This window comes from Chelonoidis abingdonii, chromosome 2 (genome assembly GCF_003597395.2).
Source record: "Chelonoidis abingdonii isolate Lonesome George chromosome 2, CheloAbing_2.0, whole genome shotgun sequence".
NCBI classification, from domain to species: domain Eukaryota; kingdom Metazoa; phylum Chordata; order Testudines; family Testudinidae; genus Chelonoidis; species Chelonoidis abingdonii.
In genome coordinates this window covers 1598558-1624033 of record NC_133770.1, presented here as the reverse complement: position 1 = coordinate 1624033, position 25476 = coordinate 1598558, and the positions used below count along the sequence as shown (strand labels likewise).

Below are 25476 nucleotides of genomic sequence, written 5' to 3'. Positions count from 1 at the left end.
CAGTGCCAGGAGCTGAGCTGGGCAGTTGCCAGGGCAGGCAATGCCAGGAGCTGGGCTGGCAGTGCCAGGAGTGGAGCTGGGCAGTGCCAGGAGCAGGCCGTGCCAGGAGCTGAGAAGCTGGGACGATGCAGGACGCGCAATGCGGGAGCTGGGCTGGGCAGTGCCAGGGACCAGGCAGATGCCAGGAGTAGCTGAGGCAGTGCCAGGGACCAGGCAGATGCAGGAGCTAAGCTGGGCAGTGCCAGGACAGGCAATGCCAGGAGCTGGGCTGGGCTTGGCAGGACCAGGCAATGCCAGGAGTGAAGTGATGGCAGTGCCAGGGACCAGGCAAATGACAGAGCATGGGACTGGCATGCAGGGGCTGCAAGCTGCAACGCTGAGCTGGTCAGTGCCAGGCTGAGGGCAGTGGCAGGCTGGCAATGCCAGGGGGCTGGCGGCGTGACAGGGACAGCAATGCCAGGACGGGACTGGGCATGCAGGCAGCTGGCTGTGGCAGTGCCAGGACCAGGCATGCCAGGAGCTGCGTGGGCAGTGCAGGGCTGGGCCTGGGGCAGTTCGCCAGGGACCCAGATGCCAGAGTGTGGCAGCCGGAGCTCGGCTGGCCAGTGCCAGGGCCAGCATGTGCAGGAGCTGGGCTGGGGCAGTGCAGAGGACCAGGCATGCAAGGAGCTGGGCTAGTGCAGTGCGGGACAGGCAGTGCCGAGCTGAGTGAAGGCTCAGTCAGGGCCAGGCAATGCCAGGAGCTGGGCTGGGCAGTGCCAGGGACCAGGCAATGCCAGGAGCTGAGCTGGGCAGTGCCAGGGACCAGGCAATGCCAGGAGCTGGGCTGGGCAGTGCCAGGGACCAGGCAATGCCAGGAGCTGAGCTGGGCAGTGCCGGGGGCTGCGCAGTGCCAGGAAATGAGCTGGGCAGTGCCAGGGGCTGTGCAGGGTGACCACTCGGCTGCGTCAGGCTGGGGGCTGGCAGTGCCACTAACTTCCCCGGGGGCAAAATAAGCAGAAGACGCTTTGCAAGTGGGTGTCGCTTTGGGCTCATTTCTTTCCTCCTGTATCTAGTGTGCTCAGTGTCACCTAGCTCCCTTTGGCAGAGTCGCACTAGCTGCCACCCTGGGCCCTGCCCAGCGCTCCCTGCCAGGAACCTGCTCCCTTGCTCCTCCTTCCCTGGGATGGCCCCTGGCTGCCCCTCCCCAGACCTTCCCTTCCACCTGCCAGGCCTGGGCTCAGGGCCTCGGATCCAGCAACATGGCGCATTCCCTAGGCCAGGCTCCTGGCTTCTCCTGCATTGCCCAAGTCATCTTCCCAGAGATGGAAGGAAACAGCCCCTGCCAGGCACCAGCCCTTCCCCTCCCACGTCTCCTCTCTGGCCACCTCTCCCAGGCCCTGCCCAGCCACGTGGAGCCTAGGGAGCGTGAGTGGGGAATGGGGTAAGAGCTCTTTCTCCTCTAGGGAGCAACTCACCCCTGGGTGGGGGGAATGGCTGGCTCAGGGGCGCAGGGGATGGGGCCTTTTCCCCCTAACGGGTCCTGGGTCCCGTGGGTCTCTGTGGCTAGAGACCAAAAATCGTTACTGTTTGATGAGTGGAGTCAGTACTCTCAGTCCCTCAGAGATTTAGATCCCGTTGGAGCCGGTGGTGCTGAACGGGGCCGCGTGTTGTTGCAGGTGCTGGTGGCGTTCGAAGATGTGGCGGTCTATTTCTCCCCGGAGGAGTGGGCGGCGTTAGCGGAATGGCAGAAGAACCTGTACTGGGACGTGTTGAAGGAGAATTATGCGCTGGTGGCCTCGCTGGGTGAGGATCCCTTTCTTTGTAGCTGCACACATGAAAATCCCTGGCTCGAAGAGATCAGCCCCAACGTCACTGAGCCCAGCAGCGACGCTGTTCCCCTGGGATCCCTGGTGATGCTGTCACTGCCAGGCCAGGGCGAGGAGCACTGAGGGAGGGGTTTTCCCACGGACGCTTAGGGGGTGTCCTCCCTGAGAGAGGCAGTCATGGGGGCTAGTCGGCGGGGAAGCTGTTCTCTAGGCTGGTGCAGGACTGGCCCGGTCCTTGTCCTGGCAAAGCCTAGATTGGGGGCCATGGGGACAGTGCTAACCCAGCCAGGCCTTGTGAAGGGGTAATGGGGTTCCGCCGGGGCATGGTCCAGAATCGCCAGCCCCAGCAATTCCGAAACCACCAGGCAGACCCCAGAAATCATGAGACTGGCCTGAAAATGGGGAGATTTTTGTCAATGCTCCGTGCAGGGTGGGGTTGTCCTGACCCATGATGTTTTCAGCTCCTCTCCTCTGCCAAGCATGCAGGAGAACGTTGGGTTTCATGCTAAGGTCACGTGTTGACAGCACTGGGCGGCTAGGCCTAGTGATCTACCAAACAGGCCTCGGGGCCCCGTGTTTGTTCCTGTGCCGTAGGGCTGAGGACCTGAGAGCTGCTTTTGGCAGCATGCTAAGTGGGCCAGGGTAGTCCTGGCTGAGCAGGGGCTAGTTCTCCCTGAACAAGCAGGGCGAGGTCCCAGCTCTGCTGCTGCTGTCGGGCAGCCTGGGACACAGGGCAAGGTGCAAGAACAAGCACACAAGAAGGGATTCCCAGGGCAGGAGAGAGCAAAGCTGCGCCGTGAATGGCCCCAGGGCTTGCAGAGCAAGAGAAATGGTGCCCCGCTGTTGTTACAGAGATCCTTGGAGCCTCACGTGGCCGGTCTGGGACTGCCAGGCAGCCTGTTCCGTAGGATGGAAGGGGACGCTTGTCATGCCATCTCCCCGTGTGGTCCACGTCCCAGCGCTCGGTGGCCACAGGAGACCCAGCTTGTGATTCTCTTCCCCAAACAGGCTCTGCAGGTGCCGCAGTGGAGATCACCTGGAAGGCGGATAAAGTTGGGGCTCCCCAGGGGAAGAGGGGGGGAGGAACTCCCCAGCCCTCCAGCCTGGGTGAGTGATACCGAACTCCCCTCTGAGTTGCTCTGCTGTGGAGTGGGGAGGCCTGCAGCGCAAACCCCACTGATAGCTCCCTGGTGTGTCAGGCTCTGTGCTGGCAAGGAGTCGGGCACTTGAGCCGCTCGGATGCTGTGTGTGAGCCGGGTCGCTGGGAGTTCACATACACCGCCCCAGCCCTGCTCCTGCGGGGTCTCGGGGAACGTGTGCTCTAGGTCAGGCGTTCTGTGTGCACTGCAAACATGCTGGGTTCAGTGCCCTGTTCATCTGGGCCAGCCCGCCGGGGGTGAGGGCACCTCCCAGGGGAGATGGGTGTGTGCCGTTCGGTCACAGCCTGGCTGTCCCAGGGGACCCAGCCAGGCTCCTGGAGTCTCAGGAGCCGCTGGGCCTGAAGCGCTGTTCCCAGCTCCCCAGGCCGCTCCCCGCGGCCAGGGCCACCGGCCCAGATCTCTGCGTTCTCAGGGCCAGCTAGAGCAAAGCGGCCTCTGACCCCTCCATGGGACGTCAGTAATGGTGGAGGATGAGGAGGCAAAGCCCTGGGACCCGGTGTTCTGCGCTGGCTGGGCACCCCTAGGGGCTGCCTGGTCGGGGACCTGGTGAGCTCAGAGGTGCCTGTTCTCTGGCTGGGCAGAGGTTCACGCCGATGTCCCCGGCCCACCAGCAGCTGGATTTCACTTGGGGCCCTCCAGCAGCTTCTGGTTTGTCTCTGCTCAGTGGGCGAGACGTTACTGGCGTGGCCGGCCTGTCGAGTGACTGCACGTGGGCTGGGAGCTAAGCCCACCCCCCTTGCAGGACCTGGCCTTGTCCCAGGCTGGGTCACTGCTGCTCTGCGGGAGGGGTGAGTCCTGGCAGCTGAGCGAGCAGCCCTGCAACGTTTGCCTCACCTCAGTCCCCTGTGACGGCCACTTGGTTAGGTCTGGCCCTTGTGTGACCTGTGGATTAACATACTAGCCAGGCCTGGATCAGCACACAGCTCCACCAGCGCCCCTCACTCCCGACCTGCAGCCCCCTGATATCCCAGCTCTGGGCTCCCTCCTCCCTCACAGCTCTGCCAACACTTCCCAATCCTCTTCCTCAGCCCCCTGATATCCCAGCCCTGGGTTCCCCTCTCCCACAGCTCTGCCGAGACCTCCCAATCCTGATCCTCAGCCTCCCGCTATTCCATCCCTGAGCTCCCTCCTCCCTCTACAGCTCTGCTGACACCTCCCAATCCTGATCCACAACCCCCTGCTAGCCCAGCCCTGGGCTTCCCCCAAGCTCTGCAGACACCCCTCTCTCCCGACCCACAGCCCCTATTCCAGGCTTGATGTCCTTCAGCCCTGGCCTGGGGTTCCCTGTTCGGTTGCTGGCTGTGGGGGGGCTTTTCACACCCTTCAGCAATGGGACAGTTTTCACCTGGGGAGCCCGACTCTGCAGCCCGTTACTGTGTGGCATGAGGTGGGCTGGGTACCCCTGGCCCTTCCCCGTCCTCTGCAAGCAGTGTCACCACGCAGAGAGCTCGTGGCTTCGCTCCATCCAGGTGGCCTCTCCCGCATGCTTGGATAACGCGGTGCCGTTCTCTGCCCCACGCAGGCTCCGCCGCCACCTGGTCGGACGGTTGGGTTGCAGCGAGTCACCGAGCTGGGCCGTGCACCTGGGATGGTTGGTTTTTCTGGGCTCCTCCGTTCTCCAGGGTCCTCCTGCACCGGGGACAGGTGTGCAAGACACAGAGCAACCTGCAGCCGGCACAAGTAGGGAGCAGGGGGAGGGGGCCTGGGACAGATGTGCCAGGACTGGACGGTGCTTCCGGCAGTGCCCTGGGCTGATGGCTCCAAGGGCTCCCCCAGCCTGTCGCCTTGGAAACACAGGCAGAGCCAAGTTCCAGGCCGGTGTCTGGCTGCCTCGGTTCCCCGTCCCAGCGACTGGCTCATTCTGCCATGCAGGGCAGCCTGTCGCGAGACTCGGCCTTCCCTGGCCTGGGGATCTGCTGTCGGCTGGAGTGCTGGGGAGGAAGAGGCCAGTGCCATGAAACCGTCTGGCTCCAGTGCCCTTACACTGCTCCCATGGCTGCCCCCCTTCCTGGGGCCACCTCCAAGATGGGGGATGGGGGATGGAGAACGGAGCCGGGCCCTCCTGGCTGCCTCCCTGGGTGGGTGGTGACTGTGAAGGGCCTGGGTGCGGCTATTCAGGACCGTGGGGGCGGCTTGTGCTGCAGGTGGCGTTCGAGGACGTGGTGGTCCGATTCTCCCCGGCGGAGTGGGCGGCATTAGCTGAATGGCAGAGGGAGCTGTACTGGGCCGTGATGAGGGAGAATTTCGAGCTGGTGGCCTCGCTGGGTGAGGCTCCCTGTCCATCTCTTCAGCAGTAGCACAAATAGCCAGTTACCCGCTGTCCTGCCCCCAACCCCAAACTCCTGGCAGGAGGCCCGTGACTGAGCGAAGGGCCGTGCTGCCCACCGCTGGGACAGCCGGTCCTGCCCTCCCACCCCTTGCAGGGCAGCAGCGTGGGTCAGCTCCCAGCCTTGGGCACCACTCCAAGCCTTCCTGGCCAGCGCCCCATCTCTGGCTGGGCCTGGCCACCTGCAGCGCTCCCTCATGGAGTCCGGCTAACCTGGCCTGGCCTCCCCGCTTGGCGACCGGCGCTGTCCATAGGCCCTGGGGTCCAAGACCAGGCTGAAAGGTTCTGCCCTGGCAGAGGCAGAGACAGAGACAGCGACCTCCTCCTCCCCTGCGTTTCTTGGACGTTCCCCACTGGAAGCGACCAACCCGTGGGCCAGGCACGTCTTGTCACGGTTCCCCGGGGGCTCCAGGGAACTCCTGTGCCTGGTTGCTAAATGCCAGGTAGTGCCTGTTCCACCCCGCTTTGTGGCCTGAGCGTGGGGACAGAGCTCGGGACCTTGGTTCACCAGCTCTGTCGTTCTGGTGCCTCTGGGGGTTACGTTGGTGCCCATCGGTTTGCTCCTGGGTGTTAGCACGGCTGCACCGGGGGGGGCCTGGCCTGGGAGCAGCCCTAAAGAAACGTACGCTCCGTGAGCTGGGGCTCCCAGCGGCTCGGGGGGGGGTCGATGCCTGGGTCCCAGACTGCACCTCTAGCCAAACCCCCAGCTGTCCATGGGCCCTGTGTCCTCAGAGCCCCAGGACCTCGGCTCCCAGAGAGACCCAGGCACTGGCTCTACCGCCCCGGGGTAGCCGGGGGCTGTAGTGAGCCCTGCAGGTGTGATCCTGCCCTGGCTCCATCTTGCCAGGACACGGGCTGAGGGGCCGTTTCCGGACGTCCTGCTCTGCGTGTCTGAGCATGACAAGTCTCGACGCCCCTCATGCCTGTGACTCTCCTCCACACGCAGGCTCTGCAGCCCCCAGGCCAGAGAGCAGCTGTGAAATGGAGCGAGGGGAAGAGCCCCAGCAGGGGCAGGAGAGAGCGATTCCTGAGGCCCCCAGCATGGGTGAGTGATGCCAGGGGCTCGGCCCAGGGGAGGCTGGGAGGGCTGGGGGTGGACGTGGGGTACGAGAATGGTCCTGTTTCTCAGTGGGGCGGGCTTTGATCTCCCAGGCCTGCTCCTCGCACGTGTCGTCCTGTCCTCCACTGACTGTATTTCCTCTGTGCGGCTTCCTTCTGTCTCGTGGTGGCTGCAGCTCCCTCCTGCCAGGTGCGCGAGCTGCCTCCGGGGGTCCCCCCCTTGCCAGATTCTGCCCCTTCTCCCCCCGAGGTCCATAAATTCACCCCTTGCACCGAGCCACAGCCCAGCCCTGGCTGCTTCCTCCACCCCCCTCATGACCCTGCCCTTGTTCTTGTGCAGAATGTTTGAACCTCCATCTTCAGTAATGCCCCCCTGCCCTGCCCCACTCCCTCAGCGTCGCCCCCCTGCCCTCCCACCCTGCTTCCTCAGCGCTGCCCCTCCGTCCTCCTGCCCCCCTCCTGCCTCCCTCTCTCAGCGCCGCCCCCTGTCCTCATCCCCTGCCCTCCCGTCCCACTCCCTCAGTGCCGCCCCCTGCCCTCATTCCCTGCTCTCCCACCCTGCTTCCTCAGCGCTGCCCCTCCGTCCTCCTGCCCTGCTCCTGCCTCCCTCCTTCAGCGCCGCCCCCCCACCCCCTGCCCTCTCCCCCTGCTTCCTCAGCGCTGCCCCTCTGTCCTCCCGCTCCTGCCTCTCTCCCTCAGCGCCGCCCCCCCGCCCCCTATCCTCATCCCCTGCCCTCCCGTCCCGCTCCCTTAGCGCCACCCCCTGCCCTCTCCCCTGCCCTCTCACCCTGCTTCCTCAGCGCTGCCCCTCTGTCCTCCCGCCCCGCTCCTGCCTCCCACCCTCAGCGCTGCCTTCCTGCCCTCATCCCCTGCCCTGCCCCCTCCTCCGTTGCCAGCCCCTGGCTTCAGTCCCCTGCTCTTCTGTTCCCGCTCTCACAGCGCTGCCGGCTCTGTCTCCCGCCCACTCCTTGCCTCCCTTGTCAGCGCCGGCCCCCCCCCCTGCCTCCTCCCCGCCCCCCTGCCTCATCCTCCTTGCCCTCTGCCCCCTCCCTCAGCGCGCCCCCTGCCTCCGCTCCAGCTCCCTGCCCTCATGTCCGCTCCCTCAGCGCTGTCCTGTGCCCTCCACCCTGCTCCCTCCCTCAGTGCTACCCCTCTGTCCTCCCGCCCGCTCCTGCCTCTGCTCAGCGCCGCCCCCGCCCTGCTCCTCCCCGCCCCCTGTCCTCATCCCTGCCCTTCCCGTCCCTCCCTCCAGTGCCCACCCCCTGCCTCCCACCTCTGCTTCCTTCAGCGGCTGGCCCCTCTGTCCTCCGCCCCGTCCTGCCTCCTCCCTCCAGTGCTGGCCTCCCCACCCCCTGTCTCATCTTGCCCTCCAGTTGCGCTGCTCCCTCAGCGCACCCCCTGCTCCTCCCACCTGCTCCTCAGCGCTGCCCCCTCTGTCCCCTCCCCCGCTCCTGCCTCCCCCACCCTCGCACCGTCCCCCCGCCCTGCTCCTCTCCCTGCCCTATCCCCTGCCCTCCCGCCCTGCTCCTGCCTCCCCTCCCTCAGTGCTGGCCCCCCTGCTTCCCCTTACCTCCTGTCGCCGGCTCCCTCAAGCGCTGCCCCTGCCCTCCCCCCCACTCCCTGCCCTCATGTTCCCGGCTTCCTCAGCGGATGTCCTCTGCCCTCCCACCCTGCTCCCTCCCTCAGTTGCTCACCCCAATGTCTCCCGCCCGCTCACTGCCTCCCTTCGCTCAGCGCCGCCCCTGCTTCTTCATCCCTTACCTTCCTTGTCCCGCTCCCTCAGCGCTGCCCCTGCCCTCCCCCCACTCCCTGCCCTCATGTCGCTCCTTCAGCGTGGGGAAGGGCAGGGGCATGAGGCAGGGTGAGCGACTGCAGGGGGCAGGGCACGGAGGGGCAGGGGGGCGAAGGGACGCTGAGGGGGGCAGGGCGGAGGCCCGGCGGGAGGGGCGCTGAAGGAAAGCAGGAGGAGCAGGAGGGTGGAACGGGCAGAGGGATGAGGGCAGGGGGCGGCAGCTTTGGGCAGAGTGGCGGAGCAGGGGGCGGGAGGCAGGGGAATGAGGGCAGGGGGCGGGGAGGGATCAGGGCAGGGGGGTGGTACTGAGGGAGGGAGCTGGGTGGGAGGGCTAAGCAGAACGAGCGCGTGAAGCTGCCTGCTCCCTCCCCGCCCCCTCAGCTCTGCCCCCTGCCCTCCTGCCCCACTCCCTCTCGTGCTACTCTCTCTCCTTGGCTGTCCCGTTCCCTGAGACAGTGTCTGGGGCTGGGCTCGTTGTCCTGCGATACGGAGCTCCCCACGGCGGCCGCAGAGCACACCTCATCACTGCTGGCTGCACCGCACTGGCTGCTCTCTGGCACCCCAGAGGGGAAATCTCTCCTGCCCTTTCTCCTCCAAGCTAAATTCCCCTCAATAAACTGCTGCGGATCCAGGCTCCTTCCCTCTCGGGGCGCTGGCGGTAAAGGCCAGTCTCTCTTTTTGCCCAGCAGGTGATGGAATCTGGGCTGGGGCTGAGGAGAAGCTGTGGGGAGCCCAGAAATCCCTGGGAGGAGCAGCAGCCGTCCCAGCACCCCAGGGGAAGGCACCAAATACCTGCAAAGACTGTGGGCAAAGCTTCTCAGAGCGGGGCCTCCTCATCGTGCACGTGCTGAGGACCCACCTCAGGGAGCAAAAGCTGCCCTGTGGGGAGTGCGGGAAAATCGTATCCGGCCGGGGCAGGCTGGCGGCCCACCAGAGGGCCCACCTGCGGGAGCGGACGTTCACCTGCGTGGCCTGCACGCGCACCGTCGTCTACAACGAGCACGTGGTGGACCAGGTGCGCATGGAGCTGGGCGGAGGGAAGCCCTTCAAATGCACCAAGTGCAGCGACAGGATCATTCTGATGGTGGAGCCACCGGCAAAGCGCGAGAGGGGCTCCTTCCCCTGCCCCCACTGCCCCAAGGTCTTCCCGTACGTCTGCCTCCTGCAGCGCCACCAGCCGCTGCATGCCAGGGAGGCGTCCGTCCCCTGCTCCAAGTGCGGCAAGAGTCTCCAGCGGCGGAACACGCTCGGCAAGCGGCGCCGCTTGGCCGAGCAGCCCACCTCCTGCGCCGAGTGCACCCGGAAGGAGCGTCGGAAGAGCCCCGCGCCGGAGCAGCTATTCCCCTGCACGCAGTGCGGGCGGCACTTCACCCGGCGCAGGTCCCTGGCCACCCACCTCCGGGCCCACGCCCGCCCGCTGCTGCACCCCTGTGCCCAGTGCAGCCAGCGCTTCAGCAGCATGCGGGCACTGCTGGCGCACCAGCGGGCCCATGCGCCGGACAGGCCCTGCCGGGAGTGCGGCCAGGCCTTCAACTCCAGGGAGGCCTGGGCCGCGCACCAGCTGGAGCACGAGCGGCAGAAGCCATTCACGTGCACCGAGTGCGGCAAGGGCTTCAGGCGCAAGAACAGGTACACGTTGCACCAGTGGTTGCATTCGGTTCCTGCGCCCCTCACCTGCCCCCACTGTGACCAGCACTTCCGCCTGCCACGGCAGCTGGAACGGCACCAGCGCGTCCACCGGGTGCCAAGAAAGGCCAGTCTCAGGACGAGCGCACAGGCCTGTCCAGCCGGAGAGCTGAGCCTCACAGCTGGCCCTGCCACCCCTTCCGTGTGCGATCCTGGGCTAGGCGCCTCGCCGGCCTGGGACATGGTGTCCCCACCTGAGAAGTAGGGGAAACGAGGCCACTCCCCGGTGGAAAGGACATGAGGCCTGGGCAGTGTCCGTGGCACTGTGTGTAGACATGCATTAGAGAGTGGGGAGCTCTCGCTGTGGAAGGGGCTGTGGGCAGCCTGCATGAGTGGGCTCAGACGGCTTCCATGGCCTGGATGACGGGATGGATCCCTCGACAGCCCTGTTCTGCCCATCCCCTCTGGGGCACCCGGCGCTGGCCGCTGTCAGAAGCCAGGACCCTGAGCTGGCTGGACCGTTGGTCTGATCCCGTGTGGCTGTTTTGGTCTCAAATGAGCCCCTGACGCCCATCCCTACCATCCGGCCCGGGGACGTAGTGAGAGCCCAGACAGCAGGGAAATGGTAATACCAGGCCGTTCTTCCTCCACCCTGTTGTAAACTCCCATCCAACTGACTGATCTGCAACGACTGAGCTGTGACAAACGCTCGCAGAACAGGGCTCTGGGTCAGGCTCCGCAGTCTCTCGCTCGGGATCGCCAGCCGCTAGGCGTCTGGGGCCGTGTGCAGGCATTGAACCCCTCCCGGCGTCACAGGCCATGCCAGGGCGCGGGGAGCAGAACCTGCCTTGGGTGCTGGTGTGGGGAGAAGGGGCAGCAGCTGGAGCTCCTTAAGAAGCAGCATTGAGGGCGGGGGGCTGAACTCCCCACAGGTGCTGGGGAGCTGCGGGAGCAGGCCTGGCTGCTGGGGCCCAGTGCTGCTGGTGAGGGCCCTGCTCCAGCTCCCTGACCCTGCGGCCGTGGGACGTGCCATGGCCCACAGGGGGAGGGATCTGGATTCTCACCCTGAACCCAGCCCTGTGCTGCCTTAGCCCGGCTTCTCCCCACCAGCCCCGGCGTGTCACCTGCTGGCCTTGGGACTGCAACTCCACCCCCCTTGCCCCGTGCGGGCGTAGATGGGAAACCAGGGCTAAGGGGTGCCCGCAGCACCACTGGATGAGAAACAGTGGGAGCCTCTTGGCTCTTGTGGGTTGGGCGCCGGTGGGGGTCTGTAGGAGTTTGACGTTTTTGATATAATCTGGGACCATACAGAACATGGCTGAAAGCAAGGTCCTGTAGTGGCACCAAATCTTGTGTAAAGGGGGTCATATAAGGTGTCTAAACCAGGTTCTGGGTTGCTGGTTATAATTATGCTGTCTGTATGTCTGTATCATTTTGTAGTTGAAGTTATGAATATTGGCTCTATCCTGTCTGTATTTCAAACTTTTGCTGTGTTACTGGGAGACATCCCAGACAAGTTGGTGTTAGCTCTGCCTAGCCTGCTTGATGGCCCATTAAGAACCATCAGCTACACAACTGACCCATGGAGAGAAGGCAGATACGCCTTGTAACTCAGCAAAGTGTGCGGGGACTTGCCCATGTGACTCCAGACATCCTATTTTGCTGTATTTTTCCAACAGTAAGAAAAAAGAGTTCTTAACCTGGAAAAGGACTGATGCCTCATCTCACCTAATGGTCTTCACGTCCTCTTTTACTCTGGGAGGACTTATGCTACAACACTGAAGCTCTGAAGCAAAGACATGGATGACCCATCCAAGTTGTTGGAAGTCTCCGAGAGATATTCATTTGAAACCACTCGCGTTTACTCCATCAACGCTACAAGTCTGACTAAGAACTTTTGCCATCACTTGGAGTGTAATTATTCCATTTAATCATTCTAGCTCTCATCTCTAGCTTTTTCCTTTGAATGAATAAACCTTTAGATTTTTAGATTACTAATGGATTGGCACCCAGCGTGATTTATTGGGTAAGATCTGACGGTGTCTAATTACTTTGGGTCTGGGCTCCTTAATCGAGAGAACCTTTTTCTTTTACTGGGGTGTTGGTTTTCATAACCATTCATCCCCAGGACGGGTGGCACTGGTGGTGATACTGGGAGACTGGAGTGTCTAAGGAAATTGCTTGTGTGACTTCTGGTCAGCCAGTGGGGTGAAACCGAAGTCCTTTTTGTCTGGCTGGTTTGGTTTGCCTTAGAGGTGGAAAAACCCTGGCCCTGGGCTGTAACTGCCCTGTTTAAGCGATTGGTCCTGAATTGGCACTCTCAGTTGGGTCCCGCCAGAACCGCATCGTCACAGGGGGTTGTCATATTTACAAGCTCTCCTCAGATGTGCAGAGCAGAAAGGTTGGTTTTGAATGAAAGCTGAGATGACTGTGAGCACCTCAAGGGGCTGCACTACAGTCAGTGTCAAACCAACTTCACATCCTTTTCTGCCTGGACCACAAGGCTGGGGGGAGGTGACAGAGCTCGGCTTTAATACGGTTTGTGACGCTGTATCCCATGACCTCATAAGCGCACTAGAGAAAGAGAGGCAGCAGGAGCCTACAGGTGCATGACTGGTTGGAGACCCACTCCCAGAGTGTAGGTACCAGTGGTTCACAGTCAAGCTGGAATCACAGAGTGAGTGGGGTCCTACAGGGATCTGCCCTGGGTCCAGTTCTAGTCAATATGGTCATAAATGATTTGGCTACTGACAGAGAGAGAACACTGATAAAGTTTGCAGATGATACCAAACTGGGAGGGATTGCAAGTGCTTTGGAGGATGGAATTGGAATTCAAAAGGATCTGGACACTCTGGAGAAATGGTCTGAAGTAAACAGGATGAAATTCAATAAGGACAAATGCAAAGTGCTCCCCTTAGGAAGGAGCAGTCGGTTGCACACACACAATGGGCAGTGACTGCTGAAGAAGCAGGGTTGCAAGAAGAGATCTGGGGGTGCTAGTGGATCTCTGACTAAAAAGGAGTCAATAATACAAAACAGGTGCAAAAAACCCCAACATTGTGGGATGTGGCAGAGTTTGGATTTTTTCATACTATTTTGGATGAATAATGTGTGTGCCTCAGTTTTCCCCATGGGCTGCATGGTTAACAAGGTGGGGGGGAGGTTTACTCTTTGCGGAGACCCAGGGGTGGCTGATGCCTGGCTGTCTGGGACCTGGAGAGGACAATGGCCACTCCATCTGCCTAGCCCTTTGGTACCTAGCAAGTAACGACCATGGATGACCCATCCTCTGCAGGAAGCCAGTCAGTAGTGACCAACTGGAGGACAAAGGATGGAGTGGGGGCCAGTTGAGTTGTTACATGTGGGCTGCTGGAAGCAGGATTCCCTCTTCTGCACTGGAGGTCAGAGAGGGTCCTGGGCTCAAGACTGGCCTGGATGGACTATGCTGTAACTCTGTATGTGAACTAAGAATGTCCAATGCTGTGTTCCCGACATCTAATAAACCCTCCTGTTCTACAGCGCTGGCTGAAAGTCACTTCACTCTGCGGAAGTTGGGGGGGGTGTATTATTCCCTGGGGTGTGTAAGTTCTTCCCAGGCTTCCAGTCCAGGGGGATTCACTGCCGGGGGCTCAGGGTGTGATCCGGGGTGCTGAAGGCACCAAAGGTTGGTCCCGGAAAACATGAGCTACAAGGGAAGATTGAAAAAATTGGGTCTGTTTAGTCTGGAGAAGAGAAGAGTGAGACGGGACATGAGAGCAGTTTTCAAGTACATAAAAGGTTGTTACAAGGAGGAAGGAGGTAAATTGTTCTCTTTAACCTCTGAGGACAGGACAAGAAGCAATGGGCTTAAACTGCAGCAAGGGAGGTTTAGGTTGGACAGTAGGAAAAACTCCCTACCTGTCAGGGTGGTTAAGCACTGGAATGCAGGCAGTCCTCGGACTTACGACACAATCGGTTCCTGAGAATTGCATCATAAGTCAAACATCATAACTCAGAACCACAGTCCATTCCATTGCGGGACCAAGCATCATCAGGTTGAAACTGTTGTCGTAAGTCGAATCAGGATGTCAGTTCAGAAAGTGGTTAAGTGCTGTTCGTTGTAAGTCGAATGTCATAAGGTCAAGGACTGCCTGTAAACTGCCCAGGGAGGTTGTGGGGAGTCTGTCACTGGAGGTTTTTAAGAGTAGGTTGGACAAACACCTATCAGGGATAGGGCAGGAAATACTTAATCCTGCCTCAGCACTGGGGCTGGACAGGATGACCTATCAAGGACCACTCCAGTCCTGCAGCTCAATGATCCTGTGCTTCCCATGTATTCACATGACTCCAGGAGCTGGGACTTTATGTAAAACATCAGATATTGCACAATTTGTGGTGAGTGGTGGCAGCGCTGCTGCAGCAATCAGAGAACGACCCCGTTGTGGGAAATGTGCACTCACCAGCACTGTCTAAAGCAGCATCCCCAAGCAAGGCTTCCTGAGGCATGCGCCACTCCACCAAACCCCCTGCAGTGGGGACAGGACAGAAGTCTCGCTTCCAAGGGGGCTGCCTGGCAGGTTCCGGCTCTTGCTCCCTGAGGCCAAGGGGTGTGTGCAGAGTGTGCTGGGGCAGGATGATACCCTCCAGCCAGTGCCTGCGTGGCCATGAGGAACGGGAAGCAGGAAGTCAGTGCATTTCATCGCCGTTCTCCTGGCTGCGGGGGCTGATGCCAAGGGCTGGTTTGCGAAGTTGTTGGCAGAGCTCTGAGCTGCCCAAGCCTGGGAGCAGGGCTGAAGCCGGCACATAAGCCCTTAAGTCGATACTGTACTACCCTGGGCAGGCTCCATCCCCCAGCCCTGTGTATGGGAGACCCAGCCCTGAGGGTGCCAGGACCAGGGCACCCCTTCCCCTAGCCATGCAGCCTAGGAGAATGAACCTGCAGGGAGGTGCTGGCCCCTGGGCAAAGCCAGCCTGGCAGCTGCTGCAGCAACTGGGAACGCTGGGGTCCCCAGCTGCTCTCTGCTGGTTTGGCAGGCCCCTCTCCTGTGCTGACAGCCTGTTTGCTCCGAGCCACCTCCCCCCTTTGCCTGCCTCTGAATGGGACCCACCGGTGGAAGTCACAGCAGCCATCTCGGGTCTGCTGGTGAGCTGGTGGCTGGGCTCTCTGCTGGCCTGGGGCAGGGCTGTGATAACACACTCAGTAATGAGAGTGCGGGCAGTGGACTCTGGGTACCAGCTCGCTCCAGCCCTGCTCTCGGGCTGTCCGTTCTCCTGTCTGAGGGGGTTTTCCAGCTGCGATTCCTGGGGTCTGCAGTCGTGGCACTGGTGCGTGGCCCCTGGAAGCGGCCTGCTGGCTTGCAGCAGCTCTCGGATCCGGTAGGCATCGAGGACAGTGCGTAGTTATCAGGACGTCACACACTCACAGGCACCAGCAGGAAAGGCTCTCCCTGTCCCGGACAGTTGGGGAGAGCCGGGGGGCATGGACACAGAGCTAGCCCTGATGCGACTCAGCCCTGCCGGCACAAGGAGGGCAGGAGTGCTACAGGCAAGCTCCATGTCCTACCTCTCCTCTCAGCTGGGCCACGATGCCACCAGACAGTCAGCTCAATCTCCAGCTGCTTTGGGGGCCAAGCAGGGCCATTCACCAGCGCTTGTGCTTGGGGCAGTTGCTAAGCTTCCTTAGTAGCATGATTGTGCCTGGTGCTAGGGTCAGCCTGTGACCCAAAAACCTCTTAGTCCAACTGACAAGGGGGTATCGGGGACTTACAGAGAGCTCCTGCGTCTGGTGTTAATGTTCTGGGTCACTGAAGAATGTCACACGAGGTCTTACACGAAAGCCAGAATCACAGTGTCTACACGTGCATTGCACAGGAGTTACGGGTCTCGGTCAGCCAACTGTGCGCTTCAGCTGGTGAGGTCGAAGTGATCACCAAACGGCGCCATGCCGTAGCTGGTTCCTCTGGGCAGGAGGTGAGGATCCTGCGTCTCTGTTGAGTTGTTAAGTTCTGCCCATTCACATACAAAGTCAAATGTTACCGAGGAGACCAGAGGTCAGTAGGAATGGAGCACACAGGAAACACCCGGCCCAGGGGTTCTCCTGGCTGTGGGTAAAGCCAATGAGCTAGGGGGGTCTGTCTTGAAGGCAGAGGAGACACAGTGGGGTGCTGCACCCTGGATGTCAATGGACAGCGTATTTGGAAGCAAGGTCTCAGCCAGCCTGGCTTGAAAACACGGCAGAGGATTTGGGGTGAGATGAACTCCTTCAGGGAGTGTATAATCTGTTACGTTCAGTCTCTAGAAAGCATGTTACGGTTTGTTTTACCCACAACCATTTGTTTCCAGGGTCCTTACTCACCAGCCCAAATCTTTGATGATAAACGTGCCCTTGTTTTCGCTAGTAAAGTATTGAAGGGTTGTGTGTTCAGCTGGGGTGTCCTGGTCCTTTGGAACAGCCAGCCTGGTCAGCCTGAGGGGGGCCAGTGGCTGGACACCGCAGGGATGCTCCAAGAACTCAGGGTTGGTGTGGGCCTGGCGCTACCAATAGAGAAAGGGGCCTGGTGGGCAGTGATTGTGCCATCAGAGGCTGGTGGGTTCAGGGAGCTGATCCACAGCAGGACCAGACAAGACTCTTTCATGCTAAGGGCAGCTGGTGGTGAGGTGCTTCCCAACCTTGGGTGCCCCTGGGGAGCATCACACTGCATTGCTGGGACACAGGTTCTAGTCCCCCAACTGCCAGAAGTGACCTAGTGCCATTTCTCCATTACCCTGTGGGAATGATGGTTGCTGCCTCCTAAGGCAGAGGAATGAGCATCTGGTCACTGATTGGTTGTGAATTGCACAGAATTATTAACGCCAGCCAATAGGAGAGGAGCTTTGAATTCCGTCTCCAGGCTCCCAACCCACTGCACCTTCCTCTAGGTTTGAAGGAATTTTGAACAAGGTGTGAGCCCTTGCTCTTGTGTGCCCTGCACACCCAATGCTGGCCCTGGCGAGGCTCACAATTAATTACAGGGAAAGCACCCATTGCAAGAAGCAGGGAGAAACCCACAGTAGGAAGGGCGGCGTGTGGGGGAAACTGACTTTTATCTGCCTCCACTCCTGCCAAAATGGAGATGACCCGGGGGTGAGGGGCAGCCGTTGCTGTCAGGGTGAATTGATTTAAATCAGAGCAATTTAAATCATCAATTTTAATCATTTAGGGGGAGGGATAGCTGAGTGGTTTGAGCACTGACCTGCTAAACCCAGGGTTGTGAGCAGGAGCATGGTGCCCTAGGCAGAATTCGGGGGGTAGCATTTTGTGCGCTCCCCACGGGGAGCGCGAGAGCTGCTGGTTCCGCTCCCATCGTGCGACCGAAGAAGGACCCTCCGCCGAAATGCCGCAGGCGACAGTGGCAGTCACTGAGCTGCTCAATTGCCTGCCGCTGTTTTCCATGGCACGTCGGCAGAAGGTCCTTTTTTGGCAGCGCGACGGGAGCAGAACCGGAAGCTCCTGTGCGCCCCATGGGGATTGCACAAAATGTCACACCCCCCCGAATCCTGGCACCCTAGGTGACCGCCTAGGGTCGCCGAATGGAAGCGCCAGCCCTGGTTGTGAGTTCAATCCTTGAGGGGGTCATTTAGGGATTGGCCCTGCTTTGAGCAGGGGGTTGGACTAGATACCTCCTGAGGTCCCTTCTAACCCTAACAATCTATGAAATCAGCAGATAGTAAACCTTGATTTCAATCCTCAGCATAAACCACCAATTTAGTCCTCTTGCACTGTCCTTTTTAGTCCTTTCCCTAAAGAAAGGTTGAGTCTCACTGGTTGGTAACGTGCTGATTTCCAACTAAATGTGGCCTTGACACTAAATTTGTGCTGCTTTTTGCTACCCCCGGGATACACTATGTCTGCACACATTTATTGAAGCAGTTATTATAAAGCTTGATTTACATTTATTCAGATTTTTACATTTTTATTAGAAACTGGTGAACACATTTCTAATTTACTAGATTAGTTTATTTTCGATTTCTGTCAAGCTCTCCTTGATTCAAATCAGGGATTTGGAGCAATCCAATTTTTGAATTTCTCCTCTCCGGCACCAATAGTGACTGCTCCAGCTCCGCTCCCACTCGCTCTGTGCTTTGACTCAAATGAATTATTAACTAAATAAAAAAGTTCATACTGTAATTTTGAAAAAAACTATTTATATTCAGACTTTGAAAACAATTTAAATATCAACAATGATATAAGCTAGAATCATTCATAATTCATTCTGTAAAAAATTATTGCAGCAATCAAGTCGTCTTTCATAGTCTGCCGTGAATCATTTAAAATTAACTTTAAAGTTGAAAACAGTCGCTCTACACTAGTTTGAGTTGTTGGCATGCTCGAAGCAATTCTACAGGCAGCCTGAATGCGGTGTGGGTAGCTGTGAATGGCCTCAAAAACAGACTTAACTTTTAGCCTACCAATAGACTCCATTGCCTCACAATCATCCCGAAAGTTTCTCTCAAATAATGCTTCATTACAATTATGAATCGCAGAAACTCGCCGGCGTCTTTCTTGTTTATCCAATTCCTTTTCAAAGTCGTCATCTTCTGAAGAATTGATGCTTGAATTATCACCATTTCCCCATGATGGTTGAAGATGTCTCAGGGATGGACGCTCAAATAAGTTCAGAGTGGAGACAGAAGTTTGAGAACAGCCTATTTCTGAAAGATGTGAACTTTCTGAAACCACAAATTTGATAGTTGATGACTCCTTTTGTTGTGTGTTGTTTTCTTCAACCTCTTTCGCCGAGTTCAAATGTAGCAATAGATTTTGTTTTTCGAGTCGTCGAGCAATATCAAGGAGCCCTTCCTTTGCCTTTGGTATTTCCCTTGAGGTAAGAAGAATCCGATACCGTGGGTCAACATAAACTCCTGCAAGGAAATGAATATTGTCAAAAAGCTTCTCTTCATGTTTCTGCATGGAGGATAAAATTCCTTCTGCGATTTGTCCACCATTTTCTTGCAAGAATTTTGACAGTTTTCGCCATTCCTTCATTAAAACCCCTGGAGTTACATCGACAGCTTGAAGATTCATGGTTGTTTGGTTTGGCTTTGCCAAGAGGTCCCGCAGGTTCTTCACTTCGTCCCATTCAGCTTTTGTTAACTTGAGTTCTCTTGTTCCAGCAGCAGCCACTTGATCACAGTAAGATTGAAAAACAAGAAGCTGATCAATCATTGCAAATGTTGAACCCCAGCAAGTCACAGTATCCAATGACTGAGTTATCCCATGCAGATCAAGCAGAACACTTTGAATACTTGGAGTTCGTAGTTTAAGAACAACTTGTCGAATTTTTGCCAGAAATTTCTTCGCATGTTCTTTATTCAGTCCATCCCAGATTGCCAACTGAAGTGTGTGAATACCACACCTCATCAGCTGGACTTTTGAGTCATCCTCATGAAGCCATGTTGGAAGTATGAGACTAGGGTCATTAGCCCATTGCGCAGCTGCATCCACGTTGAGTTCAATTTCATCAATTCCTTTAGTTCCTTCATCAGGCAAAATAGCTTCAGTTCTGTCCACATCCCTGTTCTCAGAGGTAGAAATGGTTTCATTGTCCTCGCTGACATTTTTGACAGCACACATCATGTTTGCTGCATTGTCAATGCAGATGCTCAGCACTTGCATTTCACTGATTCCAAATTTTTCTAAAATAGCTTTTACTTGAGCTTTCATGTACGAAGAATTGTGATGCCCTTCAGTGTCGATTATGTCCAAAGTTTTTACCATAGCTTTATCTTTGCCTTCTTCGTAGTACTGAGCATTTATTGCAAGGAAATTTCTGTTTCCACGGGTTGCTGCATCCATTTTCAGGTAGCACAATTTTTGCTCCAAAGCTTTCTTGAGCTCTTTGCGGCCAGACTCAGCTGTGCTGACAACTAAATGACGAACCGCATCTTGCCCCATCGAAACGCCAAGCTGCCGACCCATTTCACCTGCAATTTTTTGGAATCCTTTGTTCTTTAGCCCGAAGGTAGTGAGCGGTGTTGAACTCAAGCAAACCATTTCCATCAGCCCTTCACGGAAAGTATTGGCATCCATGGTGACTGTAACATTTGAGGACTTCAAATATGAGGCAAGTTTTGTTTGCTCAATTTTGGGTTTCTTCTTGGATGAAGCTCTGCAAAAAATCTTTTCTCCGGGAGTTTTCAAAGAGCCAGATGAACGTCGTTTAGCTACATCAGCTTTCTGTTTTGCCTCATCTTCCTGATCCTTTTTTGTAACCAGAGCAGCATAGTTTTCAGGATGGTTACGTTTTACATGCCGCCAAAGGTTGAAACTTTTCACGGCACTTGCTTCACTTGTCTTGAAGCTACATGTTTTGAGCTCTCCATTCACTTCCTTTTCCACCTTGCATGTTGCCGATTTCTTCTTGGCTTTTCCCAAAAGCCCAAATTTGGACTCTTCAAATTCAAAAGTAAAGACATCGTTGAGATCCTTTTCTGTAAATCGGCTATCAATCATGGGGGGCAGACTTGATTTTTTTGTTGAAGCCTTGGCCAAATCTTCCTGTGCTGCTACTGCATCCAAATGTTTCTTGTTATGATCTTCGAAAAGCAATGAACAAAAGCATTACATTGTTTTATAACATACCTGCTTGTGATATCTTAACCACTTAAGGTACTTGCAATTTATTTTGGATTTTCTGGACAAAAATGATTGCATTTTCTTTTTACACAATTATTATTAAAGTGTATTTTAATATGTTAACATGTTTCTTGCAGTTTTAATGAAATAAGAAGTATTTTTAATATACATAATATAAATTGTTATTTATAAATTGCAAGTTAGTTTTTCTTATAAAATTTTGTAGTAAAAATATTCGAAATATTTTCCAAGTTTTTAATTAATATCTCAGAAATGGGATAGCTCAGTGGTTTGAGCATTGGCCTGCTAAACCCAGGGTTGTGAGCTCAATCCTTGAGAGGGCCACTTAGGGATCTGGGGCAAAAATCAGTACTTGGTCCTGCTAGTGAAGGCAGGGGCTGGAGGCGATAGGTATAGCTCCAAATATTTCTTTTAATAGATATATCAGTGAAATTTGGTATGTCCCATAGCATTAGTGCATGGAATGGCTGTTCTACAACATTAATTGTTGGGAAGTAACGAGGCTACACGTTACAAGGTTGAAAATAAACTTTAACCGGAAAGCAGATTCAAACTGTAAGCACAGTCCTTTTGGTAAAGAGAGCAATTTTTTTGAAATACGTTTTTGCTTCATCGGCCTGAATAGATTATACAAGATAGAACAAGTAACAGGTTCTATCTTGTATAAATGTTTCCAGCCTGATGAAGGAAAAACATATTTCTGAAAATTTGCTCTTTACTAAAAGGACTGTGCTTGCAATTTGAATTCACTTTCCTATTAAAGTTTATGTTCTATCATACAACATCATTCAACTAAAATTATTTAAACTGCAGCCGTCGTGAACTGGGGGGACTGGGCCAATTTTATTAAGTATTTTTTAAATCTTTGACTATTTAACAGATATGACCCTGGAATATGATTTAATACTAAAACATGCATTAAAATGGTACTCAATTTATTTTGTATAATTAACCATTTCCGAGAAAATGTTTAAAAATTTTAATCTGCTAAGATGCTTAGAACGATACAATTTTACTTATTACTTATTTTTCAACTTTGGAACCATACATTTTAAACATAATAATAAATAACCAAAAATTATTAACTTATTATGGAACATAATATTATCGCTTGTAGCGAGGGGCAGTTGATGACAAGCCTTTCTTGAAATATGAAATAAAAATGACCAACCGCCAGTTCAGGACGCCTATGGTTTAAATAATTTTGGATAAGGTAATATGGTAGCGCATACTAATGCTAAGACATGGACATAATTTCATTACTTTATATTAAAGCGTTTGAGATATTAATCAGACATTAACTTTTCATCACCTCCTTGAAGGGACTGTAGCTCCCTTAGGAAGAATTTTAGGACACATGTTGACAAACGTTTTTTCTTAAGATGAGCTAAGAATTCACCCCCAAAGTTGTGTTGGACATTTTCCAATCACTCTGGATATATCACAAAAATCACTCCTAATTTATGCAAAAATGTTTACTGTATATTTCTATGCCTGCTGCACGCGACTTTTTCAGTAAATTTAGAATTACAAACAACGCTATCAAAAGACCATTGAACAGATGACATATAAAATAAGTCCGCCAGAGTGATACGGGGGCATGTACAAATTAACAGATGTACTGGTAACAGAAGCCCATGTGAGAAATGAACTTAAGTGGTTAATATCGCAGTGAACAGCGGAGGCTAACAGAGGGAGTTTGCCTGGGATCTGTCCGAGAGGAGGTACACTAAGTGCTGCACTGGGGGGCCGTGTTGGTGAGTATCCGAGTGTCTGTTGCAGGGACAGTTTGTCAGTTTGACCGCGTGCTTGACTGTTTGTTTGAAAAGTGTGAATTGGGAGTGCTTTGTTCCAGTGGGCCTTGAGTGGGCCTGACTGTTATAAAAAGGCAGTCAGCAGCAAACCAGCTGAGCGGTGAACAGAGGAGAGGCTAACAGAGGGAGTTTTCCTAGGGAGAGCCCATGGAGGCTTTCATCCTGCAAGCTTCTCTCAGTAGTTTCTGCAACAGCTGAGGAGGTTCTTAGAAGGAAGGTAATATGGAAGGTGAGCGTTCAGCTGTTGTGACCTGCACAGGTTATGCCATGTTTGTCTTTCTTCCACAGGACAGAAGCAATTTTGTCTGGATAAAGTGCAGGCTGGTCTCCATATTGGAAGAGAAGGTTCGAGGTCTGGAGAAACAGGTATTGACCCTGTGTTGCATACGAGAAAAAGAAGATTTCCTGGACAGATGTCAGGATATCCTTCTATGGGCACAACATTCTGAAGAATCGGAGCAGGCTGTGCAGAGGGGAGAGAGGGACAGCAAAGAAATTTAGCAGCATGTGACCTCCAGAAGAAAGAGGAGCGTCCATGTACCAGCAATGCAGATACAGGTGAGCAACCGTTTTCATGTTCTCTCCACAGGTACTAATGCGGAGAGTGGACTAGACGATACGTCTGAGGGAAGGGAGCTGAATGAGACTCCACCGATTGGAAGGCATGAGATGCGCTGTCCTAGGGATGGGGTTCCACAACCACCGCTCCCAAGAGAAGGAGGAGGGTGGTGGTGGTTGGGGACTCCCTCCTCAGGGGGACTGAGTCATCTATCTGCCGCCCCGACCGAGAAAACTGAGAGGTCTGCTGCTTGCCAGGAGCTAGGATTCACGATGTGACGGAGAGACTGCTGAGACTCATCAAGCCCTCGGATCACTACCCCTTCCTGCTTCTCCACGTGGGCACCAATGATACTGCCAAGAATGACCTTGAGCGGTTCACTGCAGACTACGTGGCTCTGGGAAGAAGGATAAAGGAGTTTGAGGTGCAAGTGGTGTTCTCGTCCATCCTCCTTGTGCAGGGAAAAGGCCTGGGTAGAGATTGTCGAATTGTGGAAGTCAACGAATGGCTACGCAGGTAGTGTCAGAGAGAAGGCTTTGGATTCTTTGACTATGGGATGCTGTTCCAAGAAGGAGGAGTGCAAGGCAGAGATGGGCTCACCTAACGAAGAGAGGGAAGAGCATCTTCACAGGCAGGCTGGCTAACATAGTGAGGAGGGCTTTGAACTAAGTTCACCAGGGGAAGGAGAGCAAAGCCCTGAGGTAAGTGGGGAAATGGGATACCGGGAAGAAGCACGAGCAGGAGAGTGCAAGAGGGGAGGACTCCTGTCTCGGACCGAGAAAGCGGGACAATCATTGAGTTATCTTAAGTGCCTAGACACAAATGCAAGAAGCCTGGGAAACAAGCAGTGAGAACTGGAAGTCCTGGCACAGTCAAGGAACTATGATGTGATTGGAATAACAGAGACTTGGTGGGATAACTCACATGACTGGAGTACTGTCATGGATGGATATAAACTGTTCAGGAAGGACAGGCAGGGCAGAAAAGGTGGGGGAGTTGCATTGTATGTAAGAGAGCAGTATGACTGCTCAGAGAGTTCTCCAGATGTGGCCTCCCAATGTCAAATAGAGGGAATGATTCGCGTTCCCTCCGATCTGCTGGCCAATGGCCCCTACCTATCAGCCCAAAATGCCGTTAGCCTTCTGGCACAACGGCACCACTGTTTGATTCCTTGAGGCCCTGCTCCTTTGATTTTTCAGGACTTGAGGTGAGGCTGCTGGTCCGTTTCCCTGGATCCTCCTCCTTCCCTTATTAAAGATGGGCACTACATTAGCTTTTTCCAGTCATCCCGGACCTTCCCCGATTGCCATTGAGTTTTCAAAGATAATGGCCAATGGCTCTGCAGTCACATCCGCCAACTCCTTAGCACCCTCGGATGCAGCGCATCCGGCCCCATGGAACTTGTGCTCATCCACTTTTCTAAATGTGTCAGAACCACTTATTTCTCTCACTTCTCCCCATACTGTGCTGCCCAGTGCAAGCAATCTGGGAGCTGACCTTGTTTGTGAAGACAGAGGCAAAAATCATTGAGCACAATTAGCTTTTTTGAATTCCCTCTGTCACTAGGTTGCTCCCCCATTCAGTAAGGGGCCCACACTTTCCTTGACTTTCTTCTTGTTGCTAACATACCTGAAGAACCCTTCTTGTTACTCTTAACATCTTTTGCCAGCTGCAATCCAAGTGTGATTTGGCCTTCCTGATTTCACTCCTGTAAGCCTGAGCAATATTTTATACTCTCCCGGGGTCATTTGTCCAATCTTCCATTCTTGTAAGCTTCTTTTTTTGCGTTTAAGATCAGCAAGGATTTCACTAGTTAAGCCAAGCTGGTAGCCTGCCATATTTACTGTTTCTTTTTACACATCGGGATGGTTTTTTCTTCTGCAGCCTCAATAAGGATTCTTTAAAATACAGCCAGCTCCCCTGGACTCCTTTGCCTCATTTTCATTACCACTACAATAGTTCTTTTTCTCTCCTGCTGATACAGCTACACCTAACTGATCACTCTATACAACACTCTTATAGTGTGTATGGCAACACCCGTTATTTCACGCTGTCTGTGTATATATCTATCTTTCCCTACTGTATTTTTCCACTACATTGCATCTGATGAAGTGGGCCGTAGCCCACAAAGCTTCTATGCTCAAATAAATTGTTAGTTTCTAAGGTGCCACAAGTAGTCCTTTGTTTTGCCCCTCAGTTGTTCTCGCCGGGGATCCTGCCCATCAGTTCCCTGAGGGAGTCAAGTCTGCTTTTCTGAAGTCCAGGGTCTGTATTTCTGCTGCTGTCCTTTCTTCCTTGTGTCAGGATCCTGAACTCTACCATCTCATGGTGACTGCCTCCCAGGTTCCATCCACTTTTGCTCCCCTACTAATTCCTCCCAGTTTAGTGAGCAGCTGGTCAGAAGGCTCTGCCCCTAGTTGGTTCTTCCAAGCACTTGCACCAGAAATTGTCCCCTACACTTACCAAAACTTTGGATTGTCTCTGTGTACTGCTGATTGTCTCCCAGCAGATATTGGGAGATTAAAGTCTCCCATGAGAACCAGGCCTGCAATCTAGTAACTTTCTGCTAGTTGCCAGAAGAAAGCATCGTCCACCTCATCCCCCTGTCTGGTGGTCTATAGCAGACTCCCACCACGACATCACCCATGTGCTCACACTTCTAAATTAATCCAGAGACTCTCAGGTTTTCCTGCAGTTTCACCCGGAGCTCTTTGAGC

At 55.1% G+C, this 25476-nt stretch overlaps 2 protein-coding genes across 5 annotated transcripts in view; one reads left to right on the top strand and one right to left on the bottom strand.

Annotated features, from left to right (window-relative positions):
- The first annotated feature begins 1457 nt into the window (after positions 1-1457).
- Positions 1458-25476, top strand: part of LOC116818206 (uncharacterized) — a 204666-nt gene continuing 180647 nt past the window's right edge. Inside the window, exons 1-6 of one of the 4 annotated variants that reach the window (XR_012655147.1) lie at positions 1458-1785; positions 2817-2915; positions 4491-4648; positions 5113-5233; positions 6241-6339; positions 8832-11144. Coding sequence is in view for 3 of the 4 variants with exons in the window: in XM_032768946.2 (XP_032624837.1) it covers positions 1473-1785; positions 2817-2915; positions 4491-4648; positions 5113-5233; positions 6241-6339; positions 8832-10036 (1995 nt within the window). In the remaining variant the exon portion in view is untranslated. Of the gene's footprint in view, positions 1786-2816; positions 2916-4490; positions 4649-5112; positions 5234-6240; positions 6340-8831; positions 11417-25476 lie in introns of those variants that run through there. The other 3 variants (XM_032768948.2, XM_032768947.2, XM_032768946.2) reach the window with 3 other exon arrangements.
- The window catches only part of LOC116818207 (uncharacterized), an 18462-nt gene continuing 10267 nt past the window's right edge, over positions 17282-25476 (bottom strand). The window contains exon 6 of the mRNA XM_032768950.2: positions 17282-20325. Within this exon, the coding sequence (XP_032624841.1) occupies positions 17987-20325 (2339 nt within the window). The 3' untranslated portion in view covers positions 17282-17986. The remainder of the gene's footprint in view (positions 20326-25476) is intronic.